The sequence below is a fragment of the Typopeltis vanoorti genome, chromosome 9 (genome assembly GCF_054136105.1).
Source record: "Typopeltis vanoorti isolate ZY-2024b chromosome 9, IOZ_Tvanoo_1.0, whole genome shotgun sequence".
Taxonomy (NCBI): domain Eukaryota; kingdom Metazoa; phylum Arthropoda; class Arachnida; order Uropygi; family Thelyphonidae; genus Typopeltis; species Typopeltis vanoorti.
In genome coordinates this window covers 24,497,883-24,523,390 of record NC_143557.1, presented here as the reverse complement: position 1 = coordinate 24,523,390, position 25,508 = coordinate 24,497,883, and the positions used below count along the sequence as shown (strand labels likewise).

Genomic DNA, 25,508 nt, shown 5'->3' with positions numbered 1-25,508 from the left:
AACGAACAATTACCTTACAAGAGTCCAGTCCTTGTTCTCCACCAGCGCAAATGAAGCCGTCAAATAATTGAAAGAATCTTCCTAAACGAGTCTTTCTTAGAGATTCCTCGCACTTGTAGTTATCGATTACCGGCAGGGCCACTTCTTTCATGATATTTGAAAAGGTTCCACCCTCTGGAAGTAAGAAAAAATACAAATTTTTATTTTAAAATTTAAATAAAACGCTTCATTATTAATTCAGGAATATTTTATTTAAAAAAAGTTATGAATTGTTTCTAAAAATAAAACGTAAAGTTGAACATTAGCATGTTCAACTTTACGTTTTATTTTTAGAAACAATTTTAGATTTCCAAAACTGATCTTTTTATTTTCTCTTTCCTATTAACCAAAGTCATGCAATTGAGATACAAGAGTTTCGTTTGAGATCAATTTAATTAAAACCTTTGTGTGTTAACAGATCGACATTGATCAATAGTTAACAAAGACCGACTTTACTTCCTTATACTAATTCATTATCAATAATAACTACCGTATTTTTCGGACCATAAGACGCACCTTTTTACATGGAAAAATCGACTGAAAATTGGGGTGCGTTTTATGGTTCGAAGGTAACATTAAAATACGAATCTTTACATTATACCTAAGCTGCTAGCAAAGTGCAATTACTGGAGCAATATGTTAATAAAATTAGTAAGTACGCCACTGACGGTAGGTACCTAAGTTATCTCTTGCATGGGGGTGAATCACCGATTTAGAGCGTCAATAGTCATTAGTGTGTAAACATATGCGCTTTTGTGCGGTTCATTTGAATTATTTTTTATAAGTCGTTCAAATTTTTATCTTGAAATTAGGAAAAATGAGTGTAAAACAAAAAAAGACTTTCATATAAATGTGAGTTATAAATTAAATGTGATAAATTATGCAAAACAATATGGAAACAGAGCAGCAGAATGACATTTTGGTCCACCACCAACAGAAAAAATGGTTCCTGTGTGGAGAAAACAAGAGGAACAATTAAACCTGCTATGTAAACACAAGAAAACATTCCGTTCGCACCTAGAAAAATGGTCAGAATTAGAAGTACAAATGAAAAAGTGGGTAAACAAATCATCAAAACATGGAAATATCTGTTTCTACGAAAATGATAATTTTTGAAGCGAAACGATGGGCAATTACTAATGGAATTTTAGATTTTACCGGATCACCGTCTTGGTTCTTTAGATTTATGAAAAGACGTGGGTTATGCATGCGTACAAAAACCACTCTAGCCCAAAAAATGCCGGCTGACTATGAAGCTAAAATTATAGAATTCCATACAGTTGTCATATCAGAGCGTAGGAAATTTAACTTTGAGCTTAATCAAATTGCGAACACGGATGATGCGCCTCTAACTTTTTATGTTCCTTCAAATCGGAGAGTAGATTCAAAAGGCACCAAATCAATAGTGATCAAAACAACAGTGCACGAAAAAACTCACTGCACTGTAGTTTTAGCTTGTTGCGAGGACGGAACAAAACTATCCCCATGTTAATCTTCAAGAGAAAGGTGCGTTGTTAGTGTGGGATCAATTCAGAGCGCATAAAACAGAATCAACCAAGAAGCTTCTAAAAGAAATGAATACAGAATTAGCTGTCATTCCTAGAGGCCTTATAAGTCGATTACAACCCTTGGATGGGTCTATTAATAAACCATTCAAACATTTTATTCGGAAAGAGTGAAACAAGTGGATGGCAAAAGCCAAATCACGATGTTGCATCAACAGGACGTATGAAACGGCCAACAATTTCAGAAGTATTACCTGGGTGAAAAATTCATGAGAAGCTGTGAAAGAAGAGACGATTATAAAGTCATTTAAGAAATGCGGGATAAGTAATGCGATGGATGGTAACGAAGATGACGCTGTTTTTGAAGGGAGTGACAACAATAGTTCAGACTAAAATAATACGAACGGTGACATTAACGAAACGAGTGATAGCACCGAAGTAGTATTGTATATACGTGGCACATTTTTAATTGCCGATGGCAATGTTTTAATTAGGTCATACAGGGTCATGCTTTGAGCCTATGCTGGTATGACATCATCCCTTCAAACGGTCTGAACTGGTTTGTGATTGGTCTTTTGAGATCAGCTGATGTGACGTTGATCGTTTTTTCACCATCTTTTCTAACGTAATTTTAATTCCTTAATGGTTGGGTCAAGCTTTGAGCCTTGCTGATAAACCAGTTCAGACCCTCAAACGGTCTGAACTGGTTTGTGATTGGTCTTTTGAGATCAGCTGATGTATGTAGCGTTTCTGCCAATACTAATGGACAGATCAATGGAGAGAATTAACCGACTGGTTTATTTTGAGGGCTAAAATCCCTTCCTACCTTGTTTGAACTGCTTTGCAAGCGTTCTTTTAGGACAAGATATCTACAGTATGTGGAGATAACGTTGTTTTGAACTTAAAGTAAAATTCAGGACTTACAACATGATGTTTCTCTTTAAAAGTAAATAATATTCTAGTTAGACCGTGTATGTAATTCTATTAATTGTATTAATTGTTTTTTCCTCAATTTCTTGAAAGCTTTTTTTGTTTTCAGGCTTGGCGTGTTTTTGACCAGAGTCGGGGTCATGTATGTGTTTTTCCCTCGCATTGTTTCAGGTTAATATGCTACTTAGATCATGTAACGATATAATGTCATAGTTCTTTTGAAAGCTTTTAAGGTAAGATATCTGTAGTGAATGGATTATTTTGTATGGAGATAATGTTGCTTTAGAACTTTTAGTCAAATTCATTACTGGAATCTTTTTGCTTGTATGGGTTCCGAGGTCCTGTGTATCAGTTTCCCACTCTACAACGACCTTTGAAAAGCTTTTAGGGTAAGATATCCAGAGGTAACACATTTTGTATATAAGTCAAGAGGACTGATATCAATCATGTATTATTAAACAACAACACAGTTCTTCTGAAGGCGTACTCAAGTGATAATTTTTTGCAATCAGTTATGGAACCCTCAGGTAATACATTTTGTATATAAGTCAGAGACTAATATCGTTAGTTACTTAGTCTAACCGTTTTTGTGTGTTTTCATCTCACAAGTGCTTTAGTCTAACCGTTTGTGACTGTTTCATTTGACAAGGGTTTTTAAAAAAATGGAAGCATGCTCTTCTACAAGAATTGATGATTCCACCAAGAAAAATGGTAAGATTATATTAAAATATTTGATTTCTCTCCCTTTTTTAGCAATGTTTCCTTCTCATGCGATTTCTAATACAAGAAAAAATTATGAATTAATAATCTTTTGCTTTTTTATGTTCAAATAGACAGTGTTAATTAATAGTTTTAATTTAAATTTCAGCGGGTGTATTTCTGATATCTTTTTATTTATTTTTTAGCTATCTGCTGTTGTGATGCATCTTTATTCGACGATGGTTTAACACAGTTCTATGTATATAACATTCGTGCACCACAAATCAGAGATCAGAAAGTCATCTTTTATTGTAATTGCAAAGGGGTTAACGATCCTTTTCCCCCAGAATCACCTTACAGTTCACGCGTACGTATGATTAAAGAATTTATATTACACATGCGTAACTGTGAAATTGGTGCACTACAAGCATTTAGTTTATTCTGGTGTTTATTATCTATCAATAAAACATACCAGCTTCCTTTTTACAAACGGACTTCGATATGTTTTCATTTTGGTTCATGAATATCATCAAGAAGCACCCATTAATGTTTGACAAACCCATTACTCTAGGAAATCTTGTTGATTTTTCTGCAGACAGTACATTAAGATGTCAGACATGTTGAGTAGTGTATGTCCATACAACAGATTGTTCAGAAGGAGTAACTTGGTTCTGGTTTCTAGTGCATTTTTTTAGAAATCGTTTTGACAGTAATGATCACTCGACATGGCTTTTACCTATATCTCTATTAAAACCTTATATTTTTAAGGCTGTCTGCTTAGCAGGGAAGTTAGATGTAAATTCTACCATTGTGTATTAACAGGAAGATATCAGACATGTTTTGTTATTTATTTCTAACCTCTTTTTGCTCAAAAAAATCCCTCTCCCCGATTTATCCATATGCAAGCTTCCTTTTAGAGAAATATTTGATTTTATGAATTTTCTTAAAGCACTATCATTAGTGGGTTTTTATCCCGAAAGCAAACTGAGATTCAGTCAAATTATCCTATGTACAATGCAATTTTAGATGAAGCTTAGAGAGCTAATACAGAACCTATAGGAAGCACGCAAAGGTTTCCCATAGATTGGAGAATAACAGTTAGTGACAAGAGAACAGAAAACCAACCTGAACCATATTTTACATTTAAAAAGCCAGACCGGAGAAGTCGGAATGTATGTGTAAATGATTTTAAAGTTATTTAGAGGGATCATCAAATATCAAAATATTCTATTTCCATCGATGAGTGATCCTTGTTTTGAGGCACTAATCAAACCGTTATGGTTCTAATTTTTACTTTTTTTTTATTACAGAAGAAGAATATTTCATCATCTCAAGGAAAATACAGCGGTTCTCTCCAAAGTATCAATTTACATCGATGACTGTGGAATTGTGTGCATTTAAAACTTGTGATCCTAAAGAAGTAATAACACAACGGGAAGAAATATTTACCCGTTTGCTTGACTATGTTAGAAAAGAAGTTCCAGAATTTAATAAAATTCGTTTTTCCATGTTAAGTGACAGCTTAACGCACTCTGTTAATTTACCTCTGATGTCTGCAGATGATTTCTCTATAAAACGTTTATTGCAGGCGATATAGAAGATAGCCCGATCGAATAAGTCCTTTTTAAGTAACTTCACCCTAGAAATAATTACAATGTTTATCCCTGATGGTAAAGGACAAACGAAAGAGACCTATAAGAGAGCTGAAATAGAGGTGTATTTTAGAAAGAAACATTCCGTTAGAAGTATATGAAATACAAAAGGACTATGCCTATCGATTGCTATAGTAGTTGGTTCTAGTTATGCAGATAGAAGTTTTTGTCATAAACAAGGCATCCCTTTTGATGGGAAACTACATAAGAAGCTTGTTGACTGTCGATATCGCTTACAAAGACAGAAGGCAAGACAGTTATGTAAGAAAGCAAATGTTACTCCAGGTGATGGTTCTATAAATGCATTAATATTATTTCAAATATTTTTAGACAGTGATTACCAAATTATTGTGTATTCTGCCGAAAGCAATTTTGAAATCATATACAGAGGTCCCCACGCGAGAGAAAAGAAAGTGAGTCTGTTATATACGAAACATCACTATGACGTTGTTGTTTCCATTCCTGGATTTTTCTGTAGTAATCACTTTTGTCCCAGATGCCTACGCACCTTCAATAAAGCAGTATCCTTTCACGCATGCTCAGATATTTCTCATAGATATCGGAACAAAGGATGTAAGAGTTCTGTTAGCATGAAAAAATGTCTTGACTATCGTTCATATTTTTATACAGGAAAGTGTTTTGAGAATCACAAAACTACAGTATGTGGTTTTCTAGATGTGAAGAATGTTCGACGGTTTTCGAAAGGAAGACCATCCATATATGCGAGGTTCGATGTGCAGACTGTGGACGTTTACATACAGACAAATGTTATGTTTTGACACCTGCAGAAGAAAAACGTTCAAAAGAACGAAAACATTACAGACGTCTGTATTACGATTTTGAAAGCATAATATCAGATGAACATAAGCCCATTCTATGTATAGCGCAATTTCAAGAGAAGAATGATGGTGAATTTTTTGAAAAAGCCTTTTTTGGAGAGACATGTGCATCTGATTTTATTTCTTGGTTGCTCTCATCGGACCCTGTGACAGGTCTTTGTTTATTTGAAAACACATGTTGTATAGTTCCCAATGCAGGTTCATACGATTCCTATCTAATTCTTCAAGAACTACATGCACGCTAGTTACTACCGGACATAATCATGAGGGGATGTAAAATGCTCATTATGACAATTCCAGGACCTCAAATCAGATTTATATACAGTATGAATTTTCTAGGAACCAGTCTTCGAAACCTTCCCAAACCTTTGGTTTGGAAAACAGTGTCAGGAAAGGATATTTTCCTTAATGATTTGTTAGTCATGAAAATCTCTATTATATAGGATCGATTCCCGAAATTAAGTTCTATTAATTAAGGCCAGAGAATATGAAACTTACAGAACGTAAGGAATTTGAGGAATTGTACACAAATGCAAAATGGAACATATTCGATCTCAAACACGAACTGGTATCATACTGTCAATCCGACGTGAGTATACTAAGAAAAAGTTGTGAAACGTTTCTTCAACTATTGCTACAAACAGTTCAGTTGGACCTCTTCGAACACAGTTTCACGTTACCTCAATTTGCTTTTACAGTCTTCAACACTTATTTCTTAAAACCAGGAACGCTAGGTGGGGTACCCCATCGAGGATATCGATTCAGGGAACACCAAAGTAGACTGGATAGAATTTATTTCCAGTATTACCAAAAAAAAATATGATATGTCTTTACAGACGTGTGATTCACCAAAGGAGAATACAAAGTAGGCCGTTTTCGTATCGATACCATTTCTCATGCGCAAAAAATAATTATCGAAGTTAATGGTTGTTTTTTCATGCTCATCCAAAATGCTGTAATCCACGAGTTTTACACCCCCTTTATAAAGACGATGCGAACATGCAAATTTACGAAAAGACATTTGATCGCTCATCTACAATTAAACAAGCTCTTCAAGATTATACATATAATGAAATTTGGGAATGTGAGCTACAAGAACTAAGAAATGTAATCCTGTTTTCAGTTCATTTTGTGAAGATGAAGACATTTTCCTCCCTTTATTTCATCTCACGATGCTTTGTATGGAGGAAGAACAGATGCAACATGTTTATATTTCGAAACCACAGATGACGAAAAAATAATGTATGTCGATTTCAACTCTATCCTTTTGTCAATAAAAAAACGAAGAAACATCCTCGAATAATAACAGAGAACTTTTCTTATGAAATCGATCGTTATTTTGGAATCAGACGGACAAAAGTGCTCGGCCCTGGTAATCTATTCCACCCTGTGGAATAGATTACCAGGGGCTTACCGTGGGCCCCTTTAAGGACCCACGGCAAGCTTGTCTTTCCCCTGTGTCGAATTTGTGCTGAAAAGATGCAGAGTTCGATATGTGAACATACTGACAATTTGAGAGCAATCACTGGTGTTTGGACACAGCCATGAAATACGGATATCAGTTGTTAACGATTCATGAAATTTGGCATTGCACCGAAACATTTGATGTAGGAGAATTATTTGGAGATCACATCGATCGTTTTCTCGCCATGAAACACGCATACAGTGGGTTTCCTTCGCAAGTGCAGAACTCTGAAGATAAACAGATCTGAAGATTTGTAAAGATGGGAAAAATGTAAGTACAACTTTGCATAGACATGAGACTAGTTTAACTCACATGAACAATTTCTTAAAATGGAAGGAACTTGATGAAAATTTAAAAAACAAAAATACTGTTGATTGCCAGACTCAAAGCATGTATGAAATGGAAAAGAAACACTGGACGAGTGTTTTAGAACGCTTGATTGAAATTATAAAATTACATGCTAGCCAAAATGTAGCTTTTCGGATCATCTGATAAATTATATGAAAGGAATAACGGCAATTTATTTTTAAAATTAGTCGAACTTGCGAAGTTTGATACCGTAATTGAAAATCATGTTGAAAGGACCCTACAACGAAACAATAGCGTACACTGTTTGAGTAAAGACAGTCAAAATGAAATATTGGAAACTTTAAGTACGCAATCAGGGATACAATTTTATTATCAATTGATAGTCTAAATATTATTCCATAATTTTAGACCGGACATCTGATGCAAGTAAAACAGAACAAATGACCATTATTATTCGCTTTGTTTCCTGTGACAATGGAATTGTCAAGATCAGCGAAATCTTTTTAGGTTTTGCAGATATGTCAGATTCCACACGACGTGGTTTATGTGCAACAATAATGGAACAACTGGAAAAATGGAACATTCCCATTGAAGACATGTGAGGTCAAGGGTATGACAATGGGGCAAATATGAAAGGGAAAAAAATATGGGCTTCAAAATTTGCTTTTGAACCAAACTCCTCGAGCTTTTTATGTGCCATGTGCTGCTCGTACTCTAAATTTAATCATTAACGATGCAGCCAAAGTGGATGCAGATACAATTAGTTTCTTTGCAATTATTCAAGAAATATACAATTTCTTTTCATTCTCTTACGAACATTGGGCAATCCTTTTAAAGTTGGTAAAAAAATGAACATTGAAACAGCCATCAAAAACGCGATGGGAAAGTAAAATTAATGCAATCCGCCCTCTGCAATATCAGTTAGGAGAAATTTACGATGCACGTTTTGAAATAATGAAAATTTTAATAAAGTAACCAAGCATGAAGCAACATTATGTGCTAAAATAAAGGACTACAAATTTATTTGCTCTCTCATAACTTGGCATGATTTACTTAACAGAATAAACCTTGTGAGTAAAATGCTTCAAGACAAAAATATGAACATTACACTTGCTTTAGAATTTATCGAAAACTTAAAAATATTCTTACAACAGTATTGATCAGATACAAATTTTATAGAAGTTCTAAAAACGGCAAAAGAACTGAGTGAAGAGGTGGATGGAAAACAAGAATTTAAAACTGGCACGGAAGTTCGACGACGAAAGAAGACACGACAATTTGACTACGAGCTTCATGACGAAACGCCACAATCGCCAGAAGATAAATTTAGAGTGAATTTGTTTTCTACACTTCTAGACGTCGCAATGAGTTCGTTAATAGAACGTTTTGAACAACTAAAAACATATTATGATAATTTCAATTTCTTGTATAGATTACTACAAATTAATAACGAAGATTTACGAAAAAATTGTGACGATTTAGAGATTCTCTTGAAGGACGGCGACAATAAAGATGTAAAAGCAACAGAACTATATGACGAGTTATGTGCTTTCCCGGATATTTTTCCGAAGGAAAATTTAACTATTCAAAACCATTTCGATATTCTTAATTTTATTGTGCCCAATAATTTATCTTTCCCTAACTTTTCAATTGCTTTAAGAATACTATTAACCTTACCTGTTAGTGTAGCGAGCGGTGAACGTTACTTTTCCAAGTTGAAATTGATTAAAACCTCTTAAGAACAAGTATGTCACAAATAAAGGCTTGCTAGTTTGGCGTTAATAGCTATTGAAAATGATAAATGTGCGGAATTAGACGTTAAGACCATTATTTCGAATTTGGTGAATATGAAATCAAAAATCCAAAAATTTTAATTTAAAAAATTTCAAGTATATTTATGTAATTTAATTTATTTTCTGTTATTCTGTAAAGATGTTATTTTTTGAATACTTATATTAAATGTTCTAATTATTTTCTTATTTTCTCAATCTATCTTCAGTTTCTTTTATTTTCCTAAAAGATAGTTCCACTTATAAAAATTATTACAAGCTACTAAGAATTTAGTAACTTGTAAAATGCTAGAATATTTTAAACTTTAGTTCAAATAAATTTTAACTTTAATTAAAATTCATTTTAATTTTGTTAGCGATTCGGGTCGGTGAGAAGGCTATAATCCCTGTATCATTATATTCAACGATTAAAGTGAAGTGGCTTTATCAAAATTTGCTTTAACTTTTGAGGATTTTTTCAATATTCGGGTTTTTAACGATTATCCTGCCTAGTCAACACCTCCGGTTCGTTACATTTAGCGAACCACGTGTGGCTGTTCTATCAAAATTTATTTAAGAAATTTAAATTAATTTAAATTTTTATTATCGTAAAAGAACCACACACGCCCGGATTGTTACAGGGGCGCTTAGATAGAAATTGCATGCGGTCGGCAAAGACCCTAGAGCCAGTTCTGGTAATAACGAATACAAATGTGGCAACAAAGCAAACGGAATTTGCACTGTTGGACAACAGCAATTTGTCCTGTGGCGCTTACACAATCTGTCGGACATATTAGGGTGTAGTCATGCCTGTATGTCAGTTTTATCTAGTTGTGCTGTCTGCCGACGTTGATTGAATGATGGTATCCATACACAATGATACTGAAATCATTTATAATAGTGTGGATTATGTACATTTATTATAGTGTGTGTAATGATGATTGCCGGACGTTAAATTGTCTAGACCAGCGCTTCCCAAACTGTGGGCCGCGGCCCCCTTGGGGGCCGTAGGTTTTGTTGAGAGGGGCCGTGAAATAATGAAAACAAATTTAAAATGTTTTAAGACTAAGTAGAATTTTTTTTATTTTAAAAGAAACGTATTTAATTTTTATTATTTATTATTTCTTTTTTGTTATTTTTTATATTTTAATGCAAAAATTCACACATTGGTGTTGGTTCACAAACTTTACTTCCTGCATATTTCGGTGCTTAACGAATATTAGTAAATATTGCTTATTCATATGTTTCATTTCATAGCAGTGGCTAATTCTATTTACTTCGAATGCTCTCCAGGGAAGCTCCAAATATTCCTGTCCCTTTCATCAAGCGTTCGTAATCAGGGACTGTTGATATTGACTTCATATACATATCAAAACTCGTTTTATATTATCACTGTCATCCGAGCTAGTTTTCTGTTACCAATAAAAGTTTCGCATATACTTCACACATGAAAAAAAGCTTAAACAAGTTCATGTGGGGAGATAGTCACTCCCTTGCAGTGGTAAACAACATGCCCTCCCCAACAGCCACTATACTGCAGAGGCAATAAAAACAAGTACTTTTATTATGCCCGTGAATAAGGTATGAGGAGTCTGTGTAATATATTTCTCAACAAATAGTGCAATTAGAGACAACCGGGATAAAAACACACTAATTAATGAATCACATGTCCCATCATACAGAAACTATGCTGTATAGACTGAAACAAAACCATACGTTGCATGGGCAAACACAGTATCTAACTAAAAACTATTGTTATTAATTAGATGTGTGTGAGTTCGATTTCCCAAGGCTGCAATAAAATTCAACCGAACGTGTTAAAATTCGTAAAAGTGTTAAAACTAAGTAATATATATATATAATGAATGTTATGGCAGTTTCACATATGGAATTCGGTTGAAGAGAGTTAGCATTTCAACTCAATTGTCAGCTATGCTTTTATCTTTCGGTTGCGCGATCTTTTGTTAATACCGCACCAATCACATGCACATCTTAATAACCTGCCTTTGCTGTCTGTTTCGCGTTAGGCTTAATTACCGTAAAGGGAGAAAAGTCACAAAAGAGAAAAATGTTCCTGGTCTGGGGATTCCCTTATTCAGGTAATATTCACTAATTTGATGTTATCAGTCTGTGGTGTGCCAGTATCGGTAAGTGGTGATATTATTTGTTCTATTCTACGTTAAAAAATTTAACCCTGAGATGGATAAGTGGCTGATAAAAAATAAAAAAAAAAATCCCGCGAACAATCAGAAGAAGCAGAAACAGATTCAAAAAAAAAAAAAAAAAAAGGACAGTATTTCATATTTTACCAGAACAGCCCGCATCGTCTTCAGAACCAAACGGTAAGAGGCAAAAAATGTAATATATGCATTTGATTTTTGCAATATTCGCTGTGTATGTTTTGTATTGAATATAAATACAATCAATATTATAATAATATATGTCTCTATTACGATTTTTTTCGAGGGGGGGGCCGTGAAATATTTTAATTTTTGCAAAGGGGGCCCTGACATCCAGAAGTTTGGGAAGCACTGGTCTAGACAATTGTGTATGTGCGACACTGTAGCAGTTTTATGGTGCGACCTTTGACCTTTCCCAAGCGATAATTCGCCATGACGCAAAGCAATGCTTGTGAATTTCTTGAAGACGCTACATCTGGACAATGCTCATGCACAGAGCTCCATCTGATCTTAGTGAACTGGTTTAGAAATAGTACAAAATCCTCCCAATCAGTGGAACTTTTGGCTTTAAAGGAGGAGTGCCACCTACAGTACTTTCTACTTATAATACCACCTACATTCTACTTTTAAGTAGTCGGAGGTACGATACATTGAAGCAATCATTACAACCAAAATTGAGCAACACATTATTGACTTTCGTCGATAAAGGCAGTTTTCTTATAACTGTCCAAAGGATTTCTGGAAAGAAAACGTATTTCACTGTTGAATATCCATTTAGCAATCAACACAACAGTTCAGAATTATGATACTAATTAACTGTTCTTCATATAATAGGGAAACATTTCTCCTTTGTAAATTTAGATGTTTTTTTTTTGAACTTGTGAACTATTTCTAATGCAAAGTATCAAACTGTCAGCTATATGTGAAGCAAAATGTTAACAACCTAACATGATAGGATAAGGCATTTAGTCATGTCTCGCACTCAGATTGGTCAATTGTCTTTGTAATTATTTCCCCCTTCTTTCTAACATTCCATTAATTAATTTCTTTATACCACTAAAGTATGGGTAGAAGGTTATTCATTAACTAATACCTCACTGATAAAATGCATAAGAAATTTGGCACAATTAAGGTTATATTTGTGTGCTATGATCGATGAAACGACGTGTTCCTAATTTTCAGTCTGAATCTGAATGAGGAAACGAAAGAGTGGGAAAATAATGAAAAAGAAAAATGATGAAATGAGGGTAACAATAAAACGTTGTTTAGCAAATGGACATAATTAGCAAGCTGCACAGGGGATGTTATAGAAGAACTCTGTTTTTTGGCAGATAGTAAGAAGTGCATCTATTATTCCTGTTTGAATGGATCACAGTCAGAAGTCTCCCGCATGACTCATTATTTCTAATGTTAGTTCTTAGTGAGAAGTCAAACAGATGAAGAGAAATGACAATCAGGATTTATAGTATAAGACACGGATAATTTTGCTTGTTTTTATTATTTTAATTAGTATGAGTTCAGTAGAAAAATAGTTTGAAAGAGAATAGCTTTGTAATTGATAATTACTGCTATTTCAATCCAACATTGTTGTGACAGAAATAAGAAAAATAAATCTAGAAAACATACGAAAATCAATCAGTGTCTGATTCCACTGTTAGAATCATTACCACTCTCAAAATTGAAAGTATGACTGTTCTACACTGCAAGACCACAGTCTTTGAAATGTTTGTCTAGTGAAGTCATGTTACTTAAAACAGGAACCGAGAATTCTAGAGTGCTTCAAAGAGAATCTTGTGAAGCTTTGCCTTTACGATGTTGCTTTTTTTCTATTTGTCGTATCTTTTTTCGTCGTTCTTCACTTTTCTTTCATTTTCTTCATTTTTTTTTTGTTGTTGTTGTTTTCTCAGTTATTTTCCTTTTCTAAAAGTTGTTCTTCTGCTAATATTTACTATATAGATAATTAACCTTGTGTAATACTGTCATTAAAATTTACTTTAATATTTTTAATACTTACTGTAGGCATCTTTTCCCCATCCAGTGACGACACAGTTATGTCCAGCAAAGATATCATCATGCTGAGGAAGGCATACAGTATCAATATGTGGAGCGAATACGACGTCCTGATCCAACTTCAGGATGGCGATGTCGTTCCAAAGACTACTGTTCTTGTACTCGTGATGAATGATGATGTTTATTACGTTATAGTCATCGTGTGCCAAAAACTCAGTCATCGTCTGAGTGTCCCATTCTCCTAGACGAACTTTCAGTGGTAAATTGTTGTAAGCTCTAGAGAAGAAAATCATTTAAATTAACACTGATATCTGACTCTGTATAATTAAAAAAAAAAAACGTGCTTCAAATAATTATACATAATAATTAGTATAGTTAATGTAGTGATTTAAATACAGGATATTCGAATGTATTTATTAATATAATAATGGTTATTGTTTTCCCACTACCCTGTCAAATAGTTTATTCTTATATGTTGCGCCCAGTACATAATTCTGATGTGTATTCACTGTGTTTAGGTCAAAAAAGGAAATTTATATCAAAATCGGTTTTTTTTTCTGTTTTTTTTTTTTTTTTTTTTTGAAAGTGGTGATCTCTCTCAGACAAGGGCAATTAGAACAACCATGGTCATGAGAAAGAAAGAGCTCACTCGAGCTCAACTTACGAGCTCACTCAATGCGAGTGAGTGAGTGATCAAGGGCGATGGAAGCGAATATCCCACATCATATACCGATGTGTCTCGGTTTTCATTGAAAACATTACTTTTGGTAACTTTCTGTTCATCAGCAAAAGTTATTAAAAATCTGCGTAAAAATTATGCATTTGATCCAAAATATATAAAAAATAACCCGACAAGGGAATTCAGTAAACAATTACTTAAATATTAACATATTTATAACGGGATCAACTGATATTCAAAATTCACCAATATTAAAAACGTATAAGCAATGTAATTTATTTTAATATAAAGGCATATATAAAATAAAACATTTTTAATAATTTACTACGTTCGCTAGAAAATCAGGTTTACTTCAGTTCGCGAACCTTTATTTACTTTCACCAAATTCTGAATTCAGGTGGCGCCAGTACTAAACAATGAGTGAGTGGAAGTGATAGGATATACTGTACTTACAAGAAAAATGTTCTAACAGAATCGCGTTCACATTCCAACCCACATATGCAGGCCTATCTAGACGAATTGTAGCACCTTCGCTATCCAACCAATAAGTCGTGGGTTCGAATCCAGCTACCAGCATGATGTTTTTGAACGTTTTCAGGTGATAAATGAATTTCATCACCCCGTATGAGACCACATCCCTGTTTATTGGAGGCGTGCAATCGCTTCCAAAAATTCTAGGTTTGGTCTTTAGCTGGGTTTATGAGTATCCACTCCTTAGCTGAGTCATGAGACTACTGTATTATAGGTATACAACCTTTCGTAGGCGGAATTCACATAAAAAATAAAATTGTGTTTTTTTTTTTTCTTTTTCCAAGATCTGCCTTTCCTACATAGCTGATATGATATAGCTGCTGAATAAGGTGAGTTGTGACAGTTCCCTGTTAGAGTGCATTATTTGTATTAAACGAAATGCGGTACGTACTGTGAAGCCATCCCACATTATAACTTCATGTTTATAAAGCAGATTTTCAGGACGATTGTGAGAGTGAGTGAGTGAGTGCGATAAAAAATAAAGCCAGAAAGAAAACGTGCAAATAGACTTGCAGTCAGTTACAGGAATGCGCGTGAACTAGGTTTTCAGAAGAGATGGTGACAAATCTTGCAAAATCCATTCAGTAAATTACCGAAGTAGACTTCTCAACTTTTTATTTGAGTGTCAGTTATATAAAGACTAAGTCCAGTGTATAATATCTGCCACGTGTGCGTGGGAATCCTCTGGCCAGTGTGCGTGTCCTCCCGGAGGGGGGGGAGGACTCTGTCACCTCCAGGTGAATGTGCATAACTCACTTTCGCTTGAGAAGTCCTAATACAGTTCCTCGAGACCTAGACAAGATTGTAAATGAGGGCTTCCAAATTAAACGTTTTATCTCGAAGCAGTAGGCGAAAGTGACAACAAATTACTAATTAGTTTACTGAAAGTCCAAATTAACAGAGTAAAGTTAATTTAAATGAGCAATCATTTAAATTAATTTAAATGATTGCTTAATTAATTTGAACGCTCATTTAAATTAATTAAATGAGCGTTCAAATTTAAATGAGCAATCAGTCGGAAAAATGTCTCATTTTTCTTGATATACTTGGTCAGTAATGCTAAGACCTGTCTGAATAATGCCAAAGAATATGTTATTAGTTTGTACGTGCGTACTGTTTACCTCACAATCCTGAGCAGTTCGGTATTTTGCCGAAAAATGAGTTAGGCAAACGACATTAGCTTATAAACCAACACATTTCAGGTGACGGTTTAGCTTTTTCTAAGCAGATAAGGAAAGTGAAATAATTTAATGTATACGATCTACAGATAAGATTTCAGGTTCAAGATTTTTTTTTCTTTCTTGGTGCTTAACTATAATAATGATATGATATTCTTATTCGTTGGTAGCGTAAAAGGGGTAGACTTTTCTACTAAAACTGGTTTCCATATTTGATCTTATTTCTGATATAATAATATCGTAAGAGGGGGTGTGTATGGTTCTAGATATGCTTCCTTATTATTTAAAAAAAAAAAAAACTTCCGTATCCAGTTTCCGGTTATTTCCACATATGTAGTTCTTCAGTGCTATGAGAAAGCGTGCAAAGAGCGGTTTGAAAATTCATTAAGGTAAATCACTGTGTTTAAATAATTGACATTCTCATAGAGGGGAGAAAAATTTCGTGAAAAAAAGAAAAACTCTCCCTTTTTTAAATCTGAATATTGTATCCCTGAGTGTCTTCCAGATGGTGTGTTACTGCTACTATGACAAGACTTTTTTCGCTTGGTTACAAAGTAAATTGTACTGAACAAGAAATTATATTCTTGTTTTTTTTTTTTTGTTGTTGTTTTTACACAAACGTGAGCACGTGAAGTAACCTCAAAATAGGCTACTTGTACCTGGAGGCAGATGTCCTGTCAACTGCTTTCTCCATCCAGGAGGTTGACTATTATGTATCTCTACCTGAGATTTAAAATGCGCAGTAGAAAAATAAGATGGTGACGTAATCTCTTCCGTCTCGCGGTAAATATCCTATCACTGTAGAACCGTGTGTGATAGGCTCTGTCTGCCTGTTCTGAGAGACGAAAAACCTGAGTTTCCGGAAGGAAAACGCTCTACCTTCTTATGAATCCGGCTAACTCATCTTTGATTGAAAAGCTCTGATCAAGGTTCCTCTCCTCACAGACGTGATTCGAACTCCGGTTCTTAAACTAAATAGCTCGTCTAAACCAACTGAGGTAGAGAAGCCCTGGAGGCAGATGACTTCACATCAAATTGCTTAGTATCCAACCATGCGCAGCCCACTGATATGTGCTTGCCTGATTGGCCCAGTTGTTAGCATTTCGTTCTCCAATCAACAGAGCACCGGTTCGAATCCCGCCATAGATATGCATGGTTGTGAAGATTCTTCAGTAGAGACTACCAGCACTGCTCGTTTTAGAACGGAAGATTGAAAACGTTTCATTTTGGTCTCTAGTATACAGAGTTTCCCTTTTTATGTATAAAAAGGGAAACTCTGTATTCTTAATTTTTAAGAATACAGAGTTTTCTTAATTATTAATTAAGGGTATTTTTAATTATTTATTTAAATAAATAAATAATTTAAAATTTAATTATATTTTTAATTATTTAATTATATTTTTAATTATTTAATTATATTTTTAATTATTTAATTATATTTTTAATTATTTAATTATATTTTTAATTATTTAATTATATTTTTAATTATTTAATTAAATTTTTTATTTAAATAAATAAATAATTAAAAATCTCTTACTCCACCGACTGTACCAATGTACTATACATTTACACTATTTCATGAGTGGGAGTCACAAAAACTTCGTTATGAGATTTATATTGCATTATGGGAATTCAGACTGGTTTCCACCTTTAATGAGGTCTCATCAGTGAGAACTGATGAGACCTCATTAAAGGTGGAAAATCGAAAATCTCCAAGTGTTTCCTTGGATATGCTGAGAACAAAATCGATGATAGAAATCACATTGACATCATCAAATACTATAGGTGAGACATAGCTTCTACGTTCATTTTTGCATATTGAAACGTGTCTTCTAGCATTGCTTTAACTTTCAGTATCTCCAGGGGTCAATCTCAGTTAAAAGTAACGAGTGGAGACATATTAATCCTGTCTGACAGGGCAGCGTTAGTCTCCATTCTTTTCTTTATTTTTATAGACTACAGATAGAACAATTTTTTCTTTCATATTTGTTCATATTTTCAAAAAAGGAGGAAGAGCCTAACCTTATCTCCGCAGAAATATGGTACTGAGCGTAACATGAGAGAGGGGAACCTAAGTACCGTTACTTGTAGAAAGAACGAAATAAAATAAAGGAGAAAAATACTTACTGAAAAGGAAATACACAGTGAGCTACAGTAAGAACATGTCGTTTGTCGATTAAAACTCCTCCACATTGGAATATGTTTACTTTGCCTTCCACCTTCAAAACTGCAGCCTACATTGAAGAGAAAATTCGGTAAGTAATGAACAAATAACAAACAGCTACGCGATATTTTTGATAAAAGATACTTGCATAGTATAATGTTTTCATTGGATAATATTTTGATAATCAAGAATGTAATTACCTGCCAGGGCCACTCTCCAAAATCTGCTTCACCCTTATCGCTGGGAGATAAAATGCGGCTGTTAATGCCACTGGGATTTCGAACTCCACAGCGATGTTCGTACGGCTTAACGGTAGAGGTTTCTGGTGCGCGACAACAAACGTGGAAATTCCCACAAGATGGCGGTTTAAAGCCGCCGTCCTGCAAATACAGTAAGAATATAAAAATGATTATTCTTTTTGTAAAATTTGCATTTTCTTGTACAGCAATATGACCTGCACATTTATTGAAGTTAACTGATTTTTTGCTCTTTTCAAGTTAGAAATAAGAATAAATCAACAGAAACATCACAATATTGAGCAAGATTAGCATCGCAGGACGGAATACCACCCTTGACAAGCTAACGATGAGAGATTATACTCTCTGCCAGGTGTTACTTTCTGAATGAAGATCACAGTTTTTGAAACGTGCCAAGAATGGAGAAAAACACTAAGCATAGCGATTTGAGGAGGGGTGAGGTATAGAGAGAAGAATAACCACGGCTCTAATTTTGAAAACTTAAAATACGTATGTTCTCTGGAAATCCTGATGGAGTTCAGGAACTACAAGTAAAGAAGGGATAGAAGGTCTGATTTTCATAATAATAATATTAAATAAATCGATTTTCTTAATTAGCTTGTTCTACTATTATCTACTAATATTCTATTAATCTCTGAGTTCCAGTAAGGGTATATACTTTCTGAGGAATATACACCCAGGGTCGTTCATAGACTTGATATCTCACCGCCTCCCCACACTAAAATATTACAAATGATTGAACAATAACAACAACAACAACAACAACTACAACAATAATAATAATAATAATAATAAAGTGTGGAAGCATAAGAAATGATCCGAAACAATAATACACAGTGATTAATCAATTAGCAATCACATCACCTTTTTATTCGTTTACTTTTTAAGAGTCCACTACCATAGGAGCACTCGGGCGACTGTCTTTTATCAGTTCGGCGGTTATGCATACCGACTGTGAGCACCCGTGACCACATTTGCTAGGGAGCTGATATAATTTTAAATTACTTTTTTACATTTAAAGTAAAACGTGGTTGATATTCACAGAATGTTTTAGGATTTTACAAGAAATGTATTATGCTATATATTTCAGCGATTGTTCCTGTTGTTCTGGAACAACTGAAGCAGCTAGGTCCATGCTGCCAGTATTTTACTGTGTCTAAATTGCGTGCGTCTTCTGTTTTGCAGGATAAATAAATAAATAATAAATTGCTACTTCTGTATGAGAGCGCTAACTGGCAATTTGTTGAAAACTCCTACTTTATTTCAGTATGGGGCGTTTGCTTTAATATTAATGCAGTGCATTTTTAAATAGTGCAAACCATTGTTTATTACAGTAGTTTATTAATGTTGACAGCACATTTTTTGGTCCTCACCAAAACAATTTTTTTCGTCTTCACATATTCACTAAAATCTTTCTCAATGTGACATCTAAGTAATGTATATGCGCCTTTAGGAATGTAAACTCCTTTATTTTGATTCAAATTATCATGTGCGATTTTTGGTGCAAGTTTATTTTACTACAAAATATGTTATCATGTAGATTTTTTTGAAATCGCTATTAGTATTTTTAAATAAAATTATATAGCCTAAGGTTGCAGAAAACGGGGCAGATTTATCCGATAGAATTGCTACCCCAGGGGTTTCTAAAAACTGATCCCAGATTCCAGATTTAGGCTTCACCTAAACATATCCTACGATCTTTCTGTAGTTAAATGGCTAGGTTATAACGTATTGCCACTCTAGCTGCTTGTGACACCAAATTTTCCATATCGGTTCAAAGGGTAAGTGATATCTTAGAATAATTTCTATTTTCTGAAAGCTATTTATATTCCTTTTCATTTTTGTTTGAGATTCTGCAAAACTTATTTGTGAAATATGAAATTATTAATATGGTAAAATATGTTTCAAACTGAGATTTCAGCGAGAAGTCACTTATAGCAAACTTTACACGAATATTGCCAGATTTTTTATAAACAAATTAAGTTTCACATAGTAATTGCCAAATCTAGTCTATCCTGCTTGAGCCTTTGATCTTTTCATCTGCTAACATATGATTTAGTGTTCTTAATGTAAATTTTACTTCAGTACACTTCGGCTGATATTAAAAATTAAAGCACAATTAAAATACATCATCTGATATACTTAATGCAAGGATAGTGATCATAAGGCTGTCTGCCTGCTTTTTTACGTAGTAGAGATCGATCTTAAGCAAAGGGCATTATATTAATGCATAAATAAATAAATAAACAAACAAAAACGAGTTAAAATAAAATAATGCTGACTTGAAATTAGGATCATTTCATTCGATAAAGGAGTGTGGATTCCTAAATCCACGCTAATAACATTTTACTGATATTCTGGAATGTTGTCTCTCAACATAAATTAGTCTAACAGCGTGATCGGGTACCGCTAATTAGTTCTTAAGGAGATATATGTATGTCTAATAAATTAGTATTTTGAAACTTATGCAGTGTTGACATTTTTTGATTATCTCATTAGAGTTTATAGGTAGACTTCAAGAAGTTATCTAGACTTGCTCGAACCACTGAATATCATCGCCGATAACTCATTCTCTTCTCTATAACAAGAGCGTATTAAATCTATACCAAAACGATCCACTGGGAAGATATTACTGTAATCCTGAGTTCTTGAAACTACTACTCAGTTTTTAAACACTAATGTTTCTCCTCTTGTCAAAAAGCAGAACATCGAAAGGGATATTCCGCCATGATTCAGTGTATCAAATATCGCAACCTGAAATGAATACTGAATTGATAAAGATTTCAATAAATAACAGAACTATGAATCCTATAACGAGTTTAATGAATACAGTTATTGCTTATTAATGTAATTTTTCTTACTAGTTCGGAAGTGTTTTTATTTTGTATTTTACTTTACATAGGAAACACAGAAGATGAAGAAATTGAGAACAAAACAAATGCGAAAGGAGCGAAAGAAAATGATGTCCTGGGATGTTAAATCACAATTCAAGTACACTCCCTGATATGCACTCAAGGCAGCGATAGTGCTTCGGACTTTTACAGTTAGAGAATGTAAAGTATTGTCTCAGGCAATTTAATCAAATTGACACGAAATCGCATGTCTTCGTTGTCTCCTTCGAAACCCCAATGCAACGTTTATATGCCAAGAGAAATGTGAGGAGTTATACTGGCGTGTCCCTCGCGCTCTAAGAAAACACCAAAAATTGTAGTGTACATTTTTAATTATTTATTTTTATTGTTATTTTTGATAGATATTCGTCATAGTCATTACTGCAATTATATCTAAAATGTGAACGATGTGTAATAATTTAGCAAATGTTGTACTTATGAGAAGCGCGCATGGAGACACGTATGATTTCAATGCTTGCATTACAAAACCCATGATATCAGATTTCGTAACAGAAACATTTATTTGCGTATAAGTCATCGTGTTGCAATTTGAATAAAATTAACTTGCTGTTCCTCTCTGAATTGTGTCCTAGTTTTCTGAAATATCCTTAAGAGTCGACTGCTTTTCGAAACAGTCATATTGTTTGTTTCCGAGTCCAGGCATAAACCACCATACTGGATAAGTTGAATATATTTACTCCTGGTCACTATCTAGGAAATATATTTATCTCGATATTTTTCCTCTATTAATAACAAACCTTTAGTGTATGAGAATGAGAATCAAATACCTTCATTCCTCTTCAAGCAGACTATATTTATATAATGATTTGCCTCGTGTTCTAAATTATAATAAAAAAAAAGTGCTTCTTGTTTTGGCCAATACATATTTCATATTGATTTCTTCAAAAACATCTTGCTGGGACGGTGCATTCTCTAAATATTCAGACATTATTACTTTCAAAATAGAGGTCAGCACAAGTCAGGCTTGAGTGGACCTTTGTTTCGATACTACAATTGGTTCATCGTAATAACCCTCCATGTTTTTAAAGTACTAATCACAATATCAGAAGTACATGAAAATTATTAAATTATGAAAGTATTTAATGATATTTAGAAAAAAAAAACAAAAGTGCCAATTCAGAAAGTAACAAAAGTATATTTTCTTATTTCTGAAAAGAATTTGATTCTCATCGTGATGAGAAGAATCTTTATATGGACTTTTTTCAATCAAATGGAGATTAGTCGATCCCGCACGGAAGTAGGAACTTTTTTCCCTCTAGGAAACTAAGTTTTTTTTCCCCATCCTGCATACAAGCAAATTTGCCATGAGAACACACACAATTTACAGGCAAAAAATGCTATTGTTGGTGGTGGTGAGCGGTAGATGGCGTTGTATTTTTGGTGGTGAAGTGTTGTTTTGTGTTGTTGGAGGATTAAGCAGTGGAGACGGTGAGATATGTGTAGTGTAGTGGAATAGAGTAGATTGCCCTCCCACGATGAGTCCTTGGAGTTGTCACGTGATAATAATAATAATAAGTTAATATAATATATAATAATTAATATATAGTAATATATAATAATAGTATAATATATAATAATTAATGTTCTGATAACAAGAGTGCAGCACAACATGTGAATCAAGAGAATAGATGTTTGAAATGAATTGTCGATTTGTGGTCACTTCTTCTTCTTCTTCTTCTGCTGCTGCTGCAGCTTGCCCCACTTAAGTGGGGTCGCTATTAATGATGAGTCTCCTCCACATCCTCCTGTATTGGGCTGTCACCACATCCAAGTGGTGAAGATCACTTTAAATAATTTCATTTACTTATCTATAAAATACAGAGAAGCGCTGTCTATCATTAACATGCTCCAACTCAGCACTCAGGAAAGCCCAATTAACGGAAATTAACAGTGTGTTTTCCACCATCTCCATGAGGAAACTGGGAGGACGATAATCCTTTCCTTTAGAATAAAAATATTGATAAAGCATCACCCAAAATTCGTGAATTAGATTCATAGCGTCCTTCAGGAAGACAAAGGAATTAATTTAATATTTATATTAAATTAATTCCTTCAAAATTTATATTCCACTGTCCCTGTATTTCATCTTTAGCATCCTAAATTCTTAAAAATGCAAAAATTATATCTATACTAAATGATAAAATTTAATATCATGTAATATATATTAGATGGTTCACCTGAACATTCATTTCTTTATACTTGAAGAATTGAATGGTCTGATAAACTGACAGCAAACAGTTACCCGTTGCATGTTATAATATGGAATTGTTCTATAATTGTCCATGCTGTTATTACAAGTATCAAAACTCTTTAATTCCATTATTATGTAGGTTTTTATCAGTATCATAGTATGTAGGTTTATAGTATGCATATATTTTCATAAATTGAAAGCACTTCATTCTGGTAAGAAAGTTCACCAAAGTGAACTCATTATACCATTATTTTGATCTCTCTTTCTCCATCTGTTCAGAAGATGTGATTTGAAAGCATCTATTACTTTTAGTATCCTTCTGAACATAACACTTTCTTTAAGTGGGAGATGAATTTCATGAATTTTGCCTGGTGTGAGAACCATTTCTTCACCAACCTCCCCCCTCACACTTACTGGAGGCCTGAAGTGGCTTGGAAAGTTCCATGTTTGGTTTTAGAGCACAATTTCCTGGCTATATATAAAAATAAATTACAAAATACAAATAATAATAATAATAAGTAGGAAAAAAATCTTTAGTCCATCCACCCACAGTACAAATGCACTATAGATTTTTTTTTTAATTTTTCGTGGGTGGGAGTCACATTAAAAAATACCCTGTCATGATAATATAAATAAATATAAATCTTTTGTGGTACTTACTAGTGGAAGCTCCTCTTCTGAGACGGGCTTTCTACGTGCATCGATTATCCCTGAGCCATCCGTTACAATTTGTCCATCTTTACATTGGTAATATGGCACACAAATGCAGCTACCATCTTCGTTGTTTCCAATACCTATCGATCCCGTATCGGGTTTAGACTGGTCTTTTTTATCTTTGTCAACATCAATGTACCCACCAAGGTTAGTTCTGTCATCGTTTGTACCTGGTCTTGGATTAGAATCATCAGACTCAGGCTTCCCTTTATAGGAATCATCACCCTTAACGGGTCCTGGATTATAGTCATCAGGTCCTGGTCTCACTCCAGGTTTATAGGAATCATCACCCTTAACGGGTCCTGGATTATAGTCATCAGGTCCTGGTCTCACTCCAGGTTTATAGGAATCATCACCCTTAACGGGTCCTGGATTATAGTCATCAGGTCCTGGTCTCACTCCAGGTCTGACAATCTCATCATCTGTAACTGGTCTTGGATTGTAATCATCACGTCCTGGTTTCCCATCAGGTTTATAGCGATCACCTGGACCAGGTCTTGGACTGTAGTTGTCACCAGCATCAGGTCTTGGTCTTGGTTGGTAGTCATCTTTTCCCGGCTTTCCTGATTCACCGGGTATTGGTCTTGGATTATGATTATCGCCTTCTTTCCTTCCAGGAACTTCTTCAGCTACGAGATCAGGATAAGGGTCATAAACACCTCCTCCTGGATAAGGATAGTCCTCAAAATCTCCTTTTCCTCCAGTATCATAGTAATCGTGTTCCCAAGGTTTAGGTTTTTGATTACCTCTTCCCCTACCACGGCCACGACCACCACCACCACCACGACGTGGTTCTCTCTCAGGAGGGGATGGCTTTGCAAATATTAAAGCACATGACACAGAGAGCATAAACAGTATGAAGATATTCATATTTTCCTAAAAAAAGAAAACAATAATAATCATTATCAATTTCTTGATATGTACTCTCTAATGATGTATAGGATACTCTGACTCATTATTAAGTTTACACAATAATAATTCATTCTGATAGTTACCTGCTTTCACAAAATTTTAAAAATTCCAGAATTTTCTGTCGGTAGTATCACGCGAGTTTATTCATTCTCGTATGCTTCAATTTATGCGAAGAAGATATTTCAGAATTACTGTGGATCTTACCAGACTATATTTAACTTGGTTTGTGTGACATTTTCTTCAACGAGGCCCCTTTCAAGTATTTTCCCTCCTTGGCTAGCTGCATTTTTCTTCTAAACAAAATGCAAAACAGGAAAGAAACATGCTAGCATGTAAATATTTATATATTTCAACCTGTTTACTGTTCCTTAACTTCTGTAAAATATAAAAAAAAAAAATTATACGAGAGAATCATGCAAAGCAGCATCACAGATACCATTGTTATTGGCGATTTGTTGATAGCTGCAACTGTTCAATAGTACTAAACATTAGAGTAAGTGGACTGAATTGTAACTAATATAGTTGATAAATACAGATTATAACATTTGATTTAAATTATTTTTCTGGGTGGGT

General features: G+C 34.2%; 1 protein-coding gene across 2 annotated transcripts in view; it reads right to left on the bottom strand.

Moving 5' to 3' along the window:
- The window catches only part of LOC150102930 (phenoloxidase-activating factor 2-like), a 32,462-nt gene extending 7,241 nt beyond the window's left edge, over positions 1-25,221 (bottom strand). Inside the window, exons 1-6 of one of the 2 annotated variants that reach the window (XM_090397561.1) lie at positions 25,019-25,221; positions 23,970-24,899; positions 18,150-18,329; positions 17,913-18,019; positions 13,402-13,673; positions 14-174 (exon numbers count right to left, since the gene is read on the bottom strand). In XM_090397561.1, the coding sequence (XP_090253687.1) occupies positions 14-174; positions 13,402-13,673; positions 17,913-18,019; positions 18,150-18,329; positions 23,970-24,893 (1,644 nt within the window). In that variant the 5' untranslated portion in view covers positions 24,894-24,899; positions 25,019-25,221. Of the gene's footprint in view, positions 1-13; positions 175-9,117; positions 9,224-13,401; positions 13,674-17,912; positions 18,020-18,149; positions 18,330-23,969; positions 24,900-25,018 lie in introns of those variants that run through there. The other variant, XM_090397562.1, reaches the window with a different exon arrangement.
- Positions 25,222-25,508: the final 287 nt, after the last annotated feature.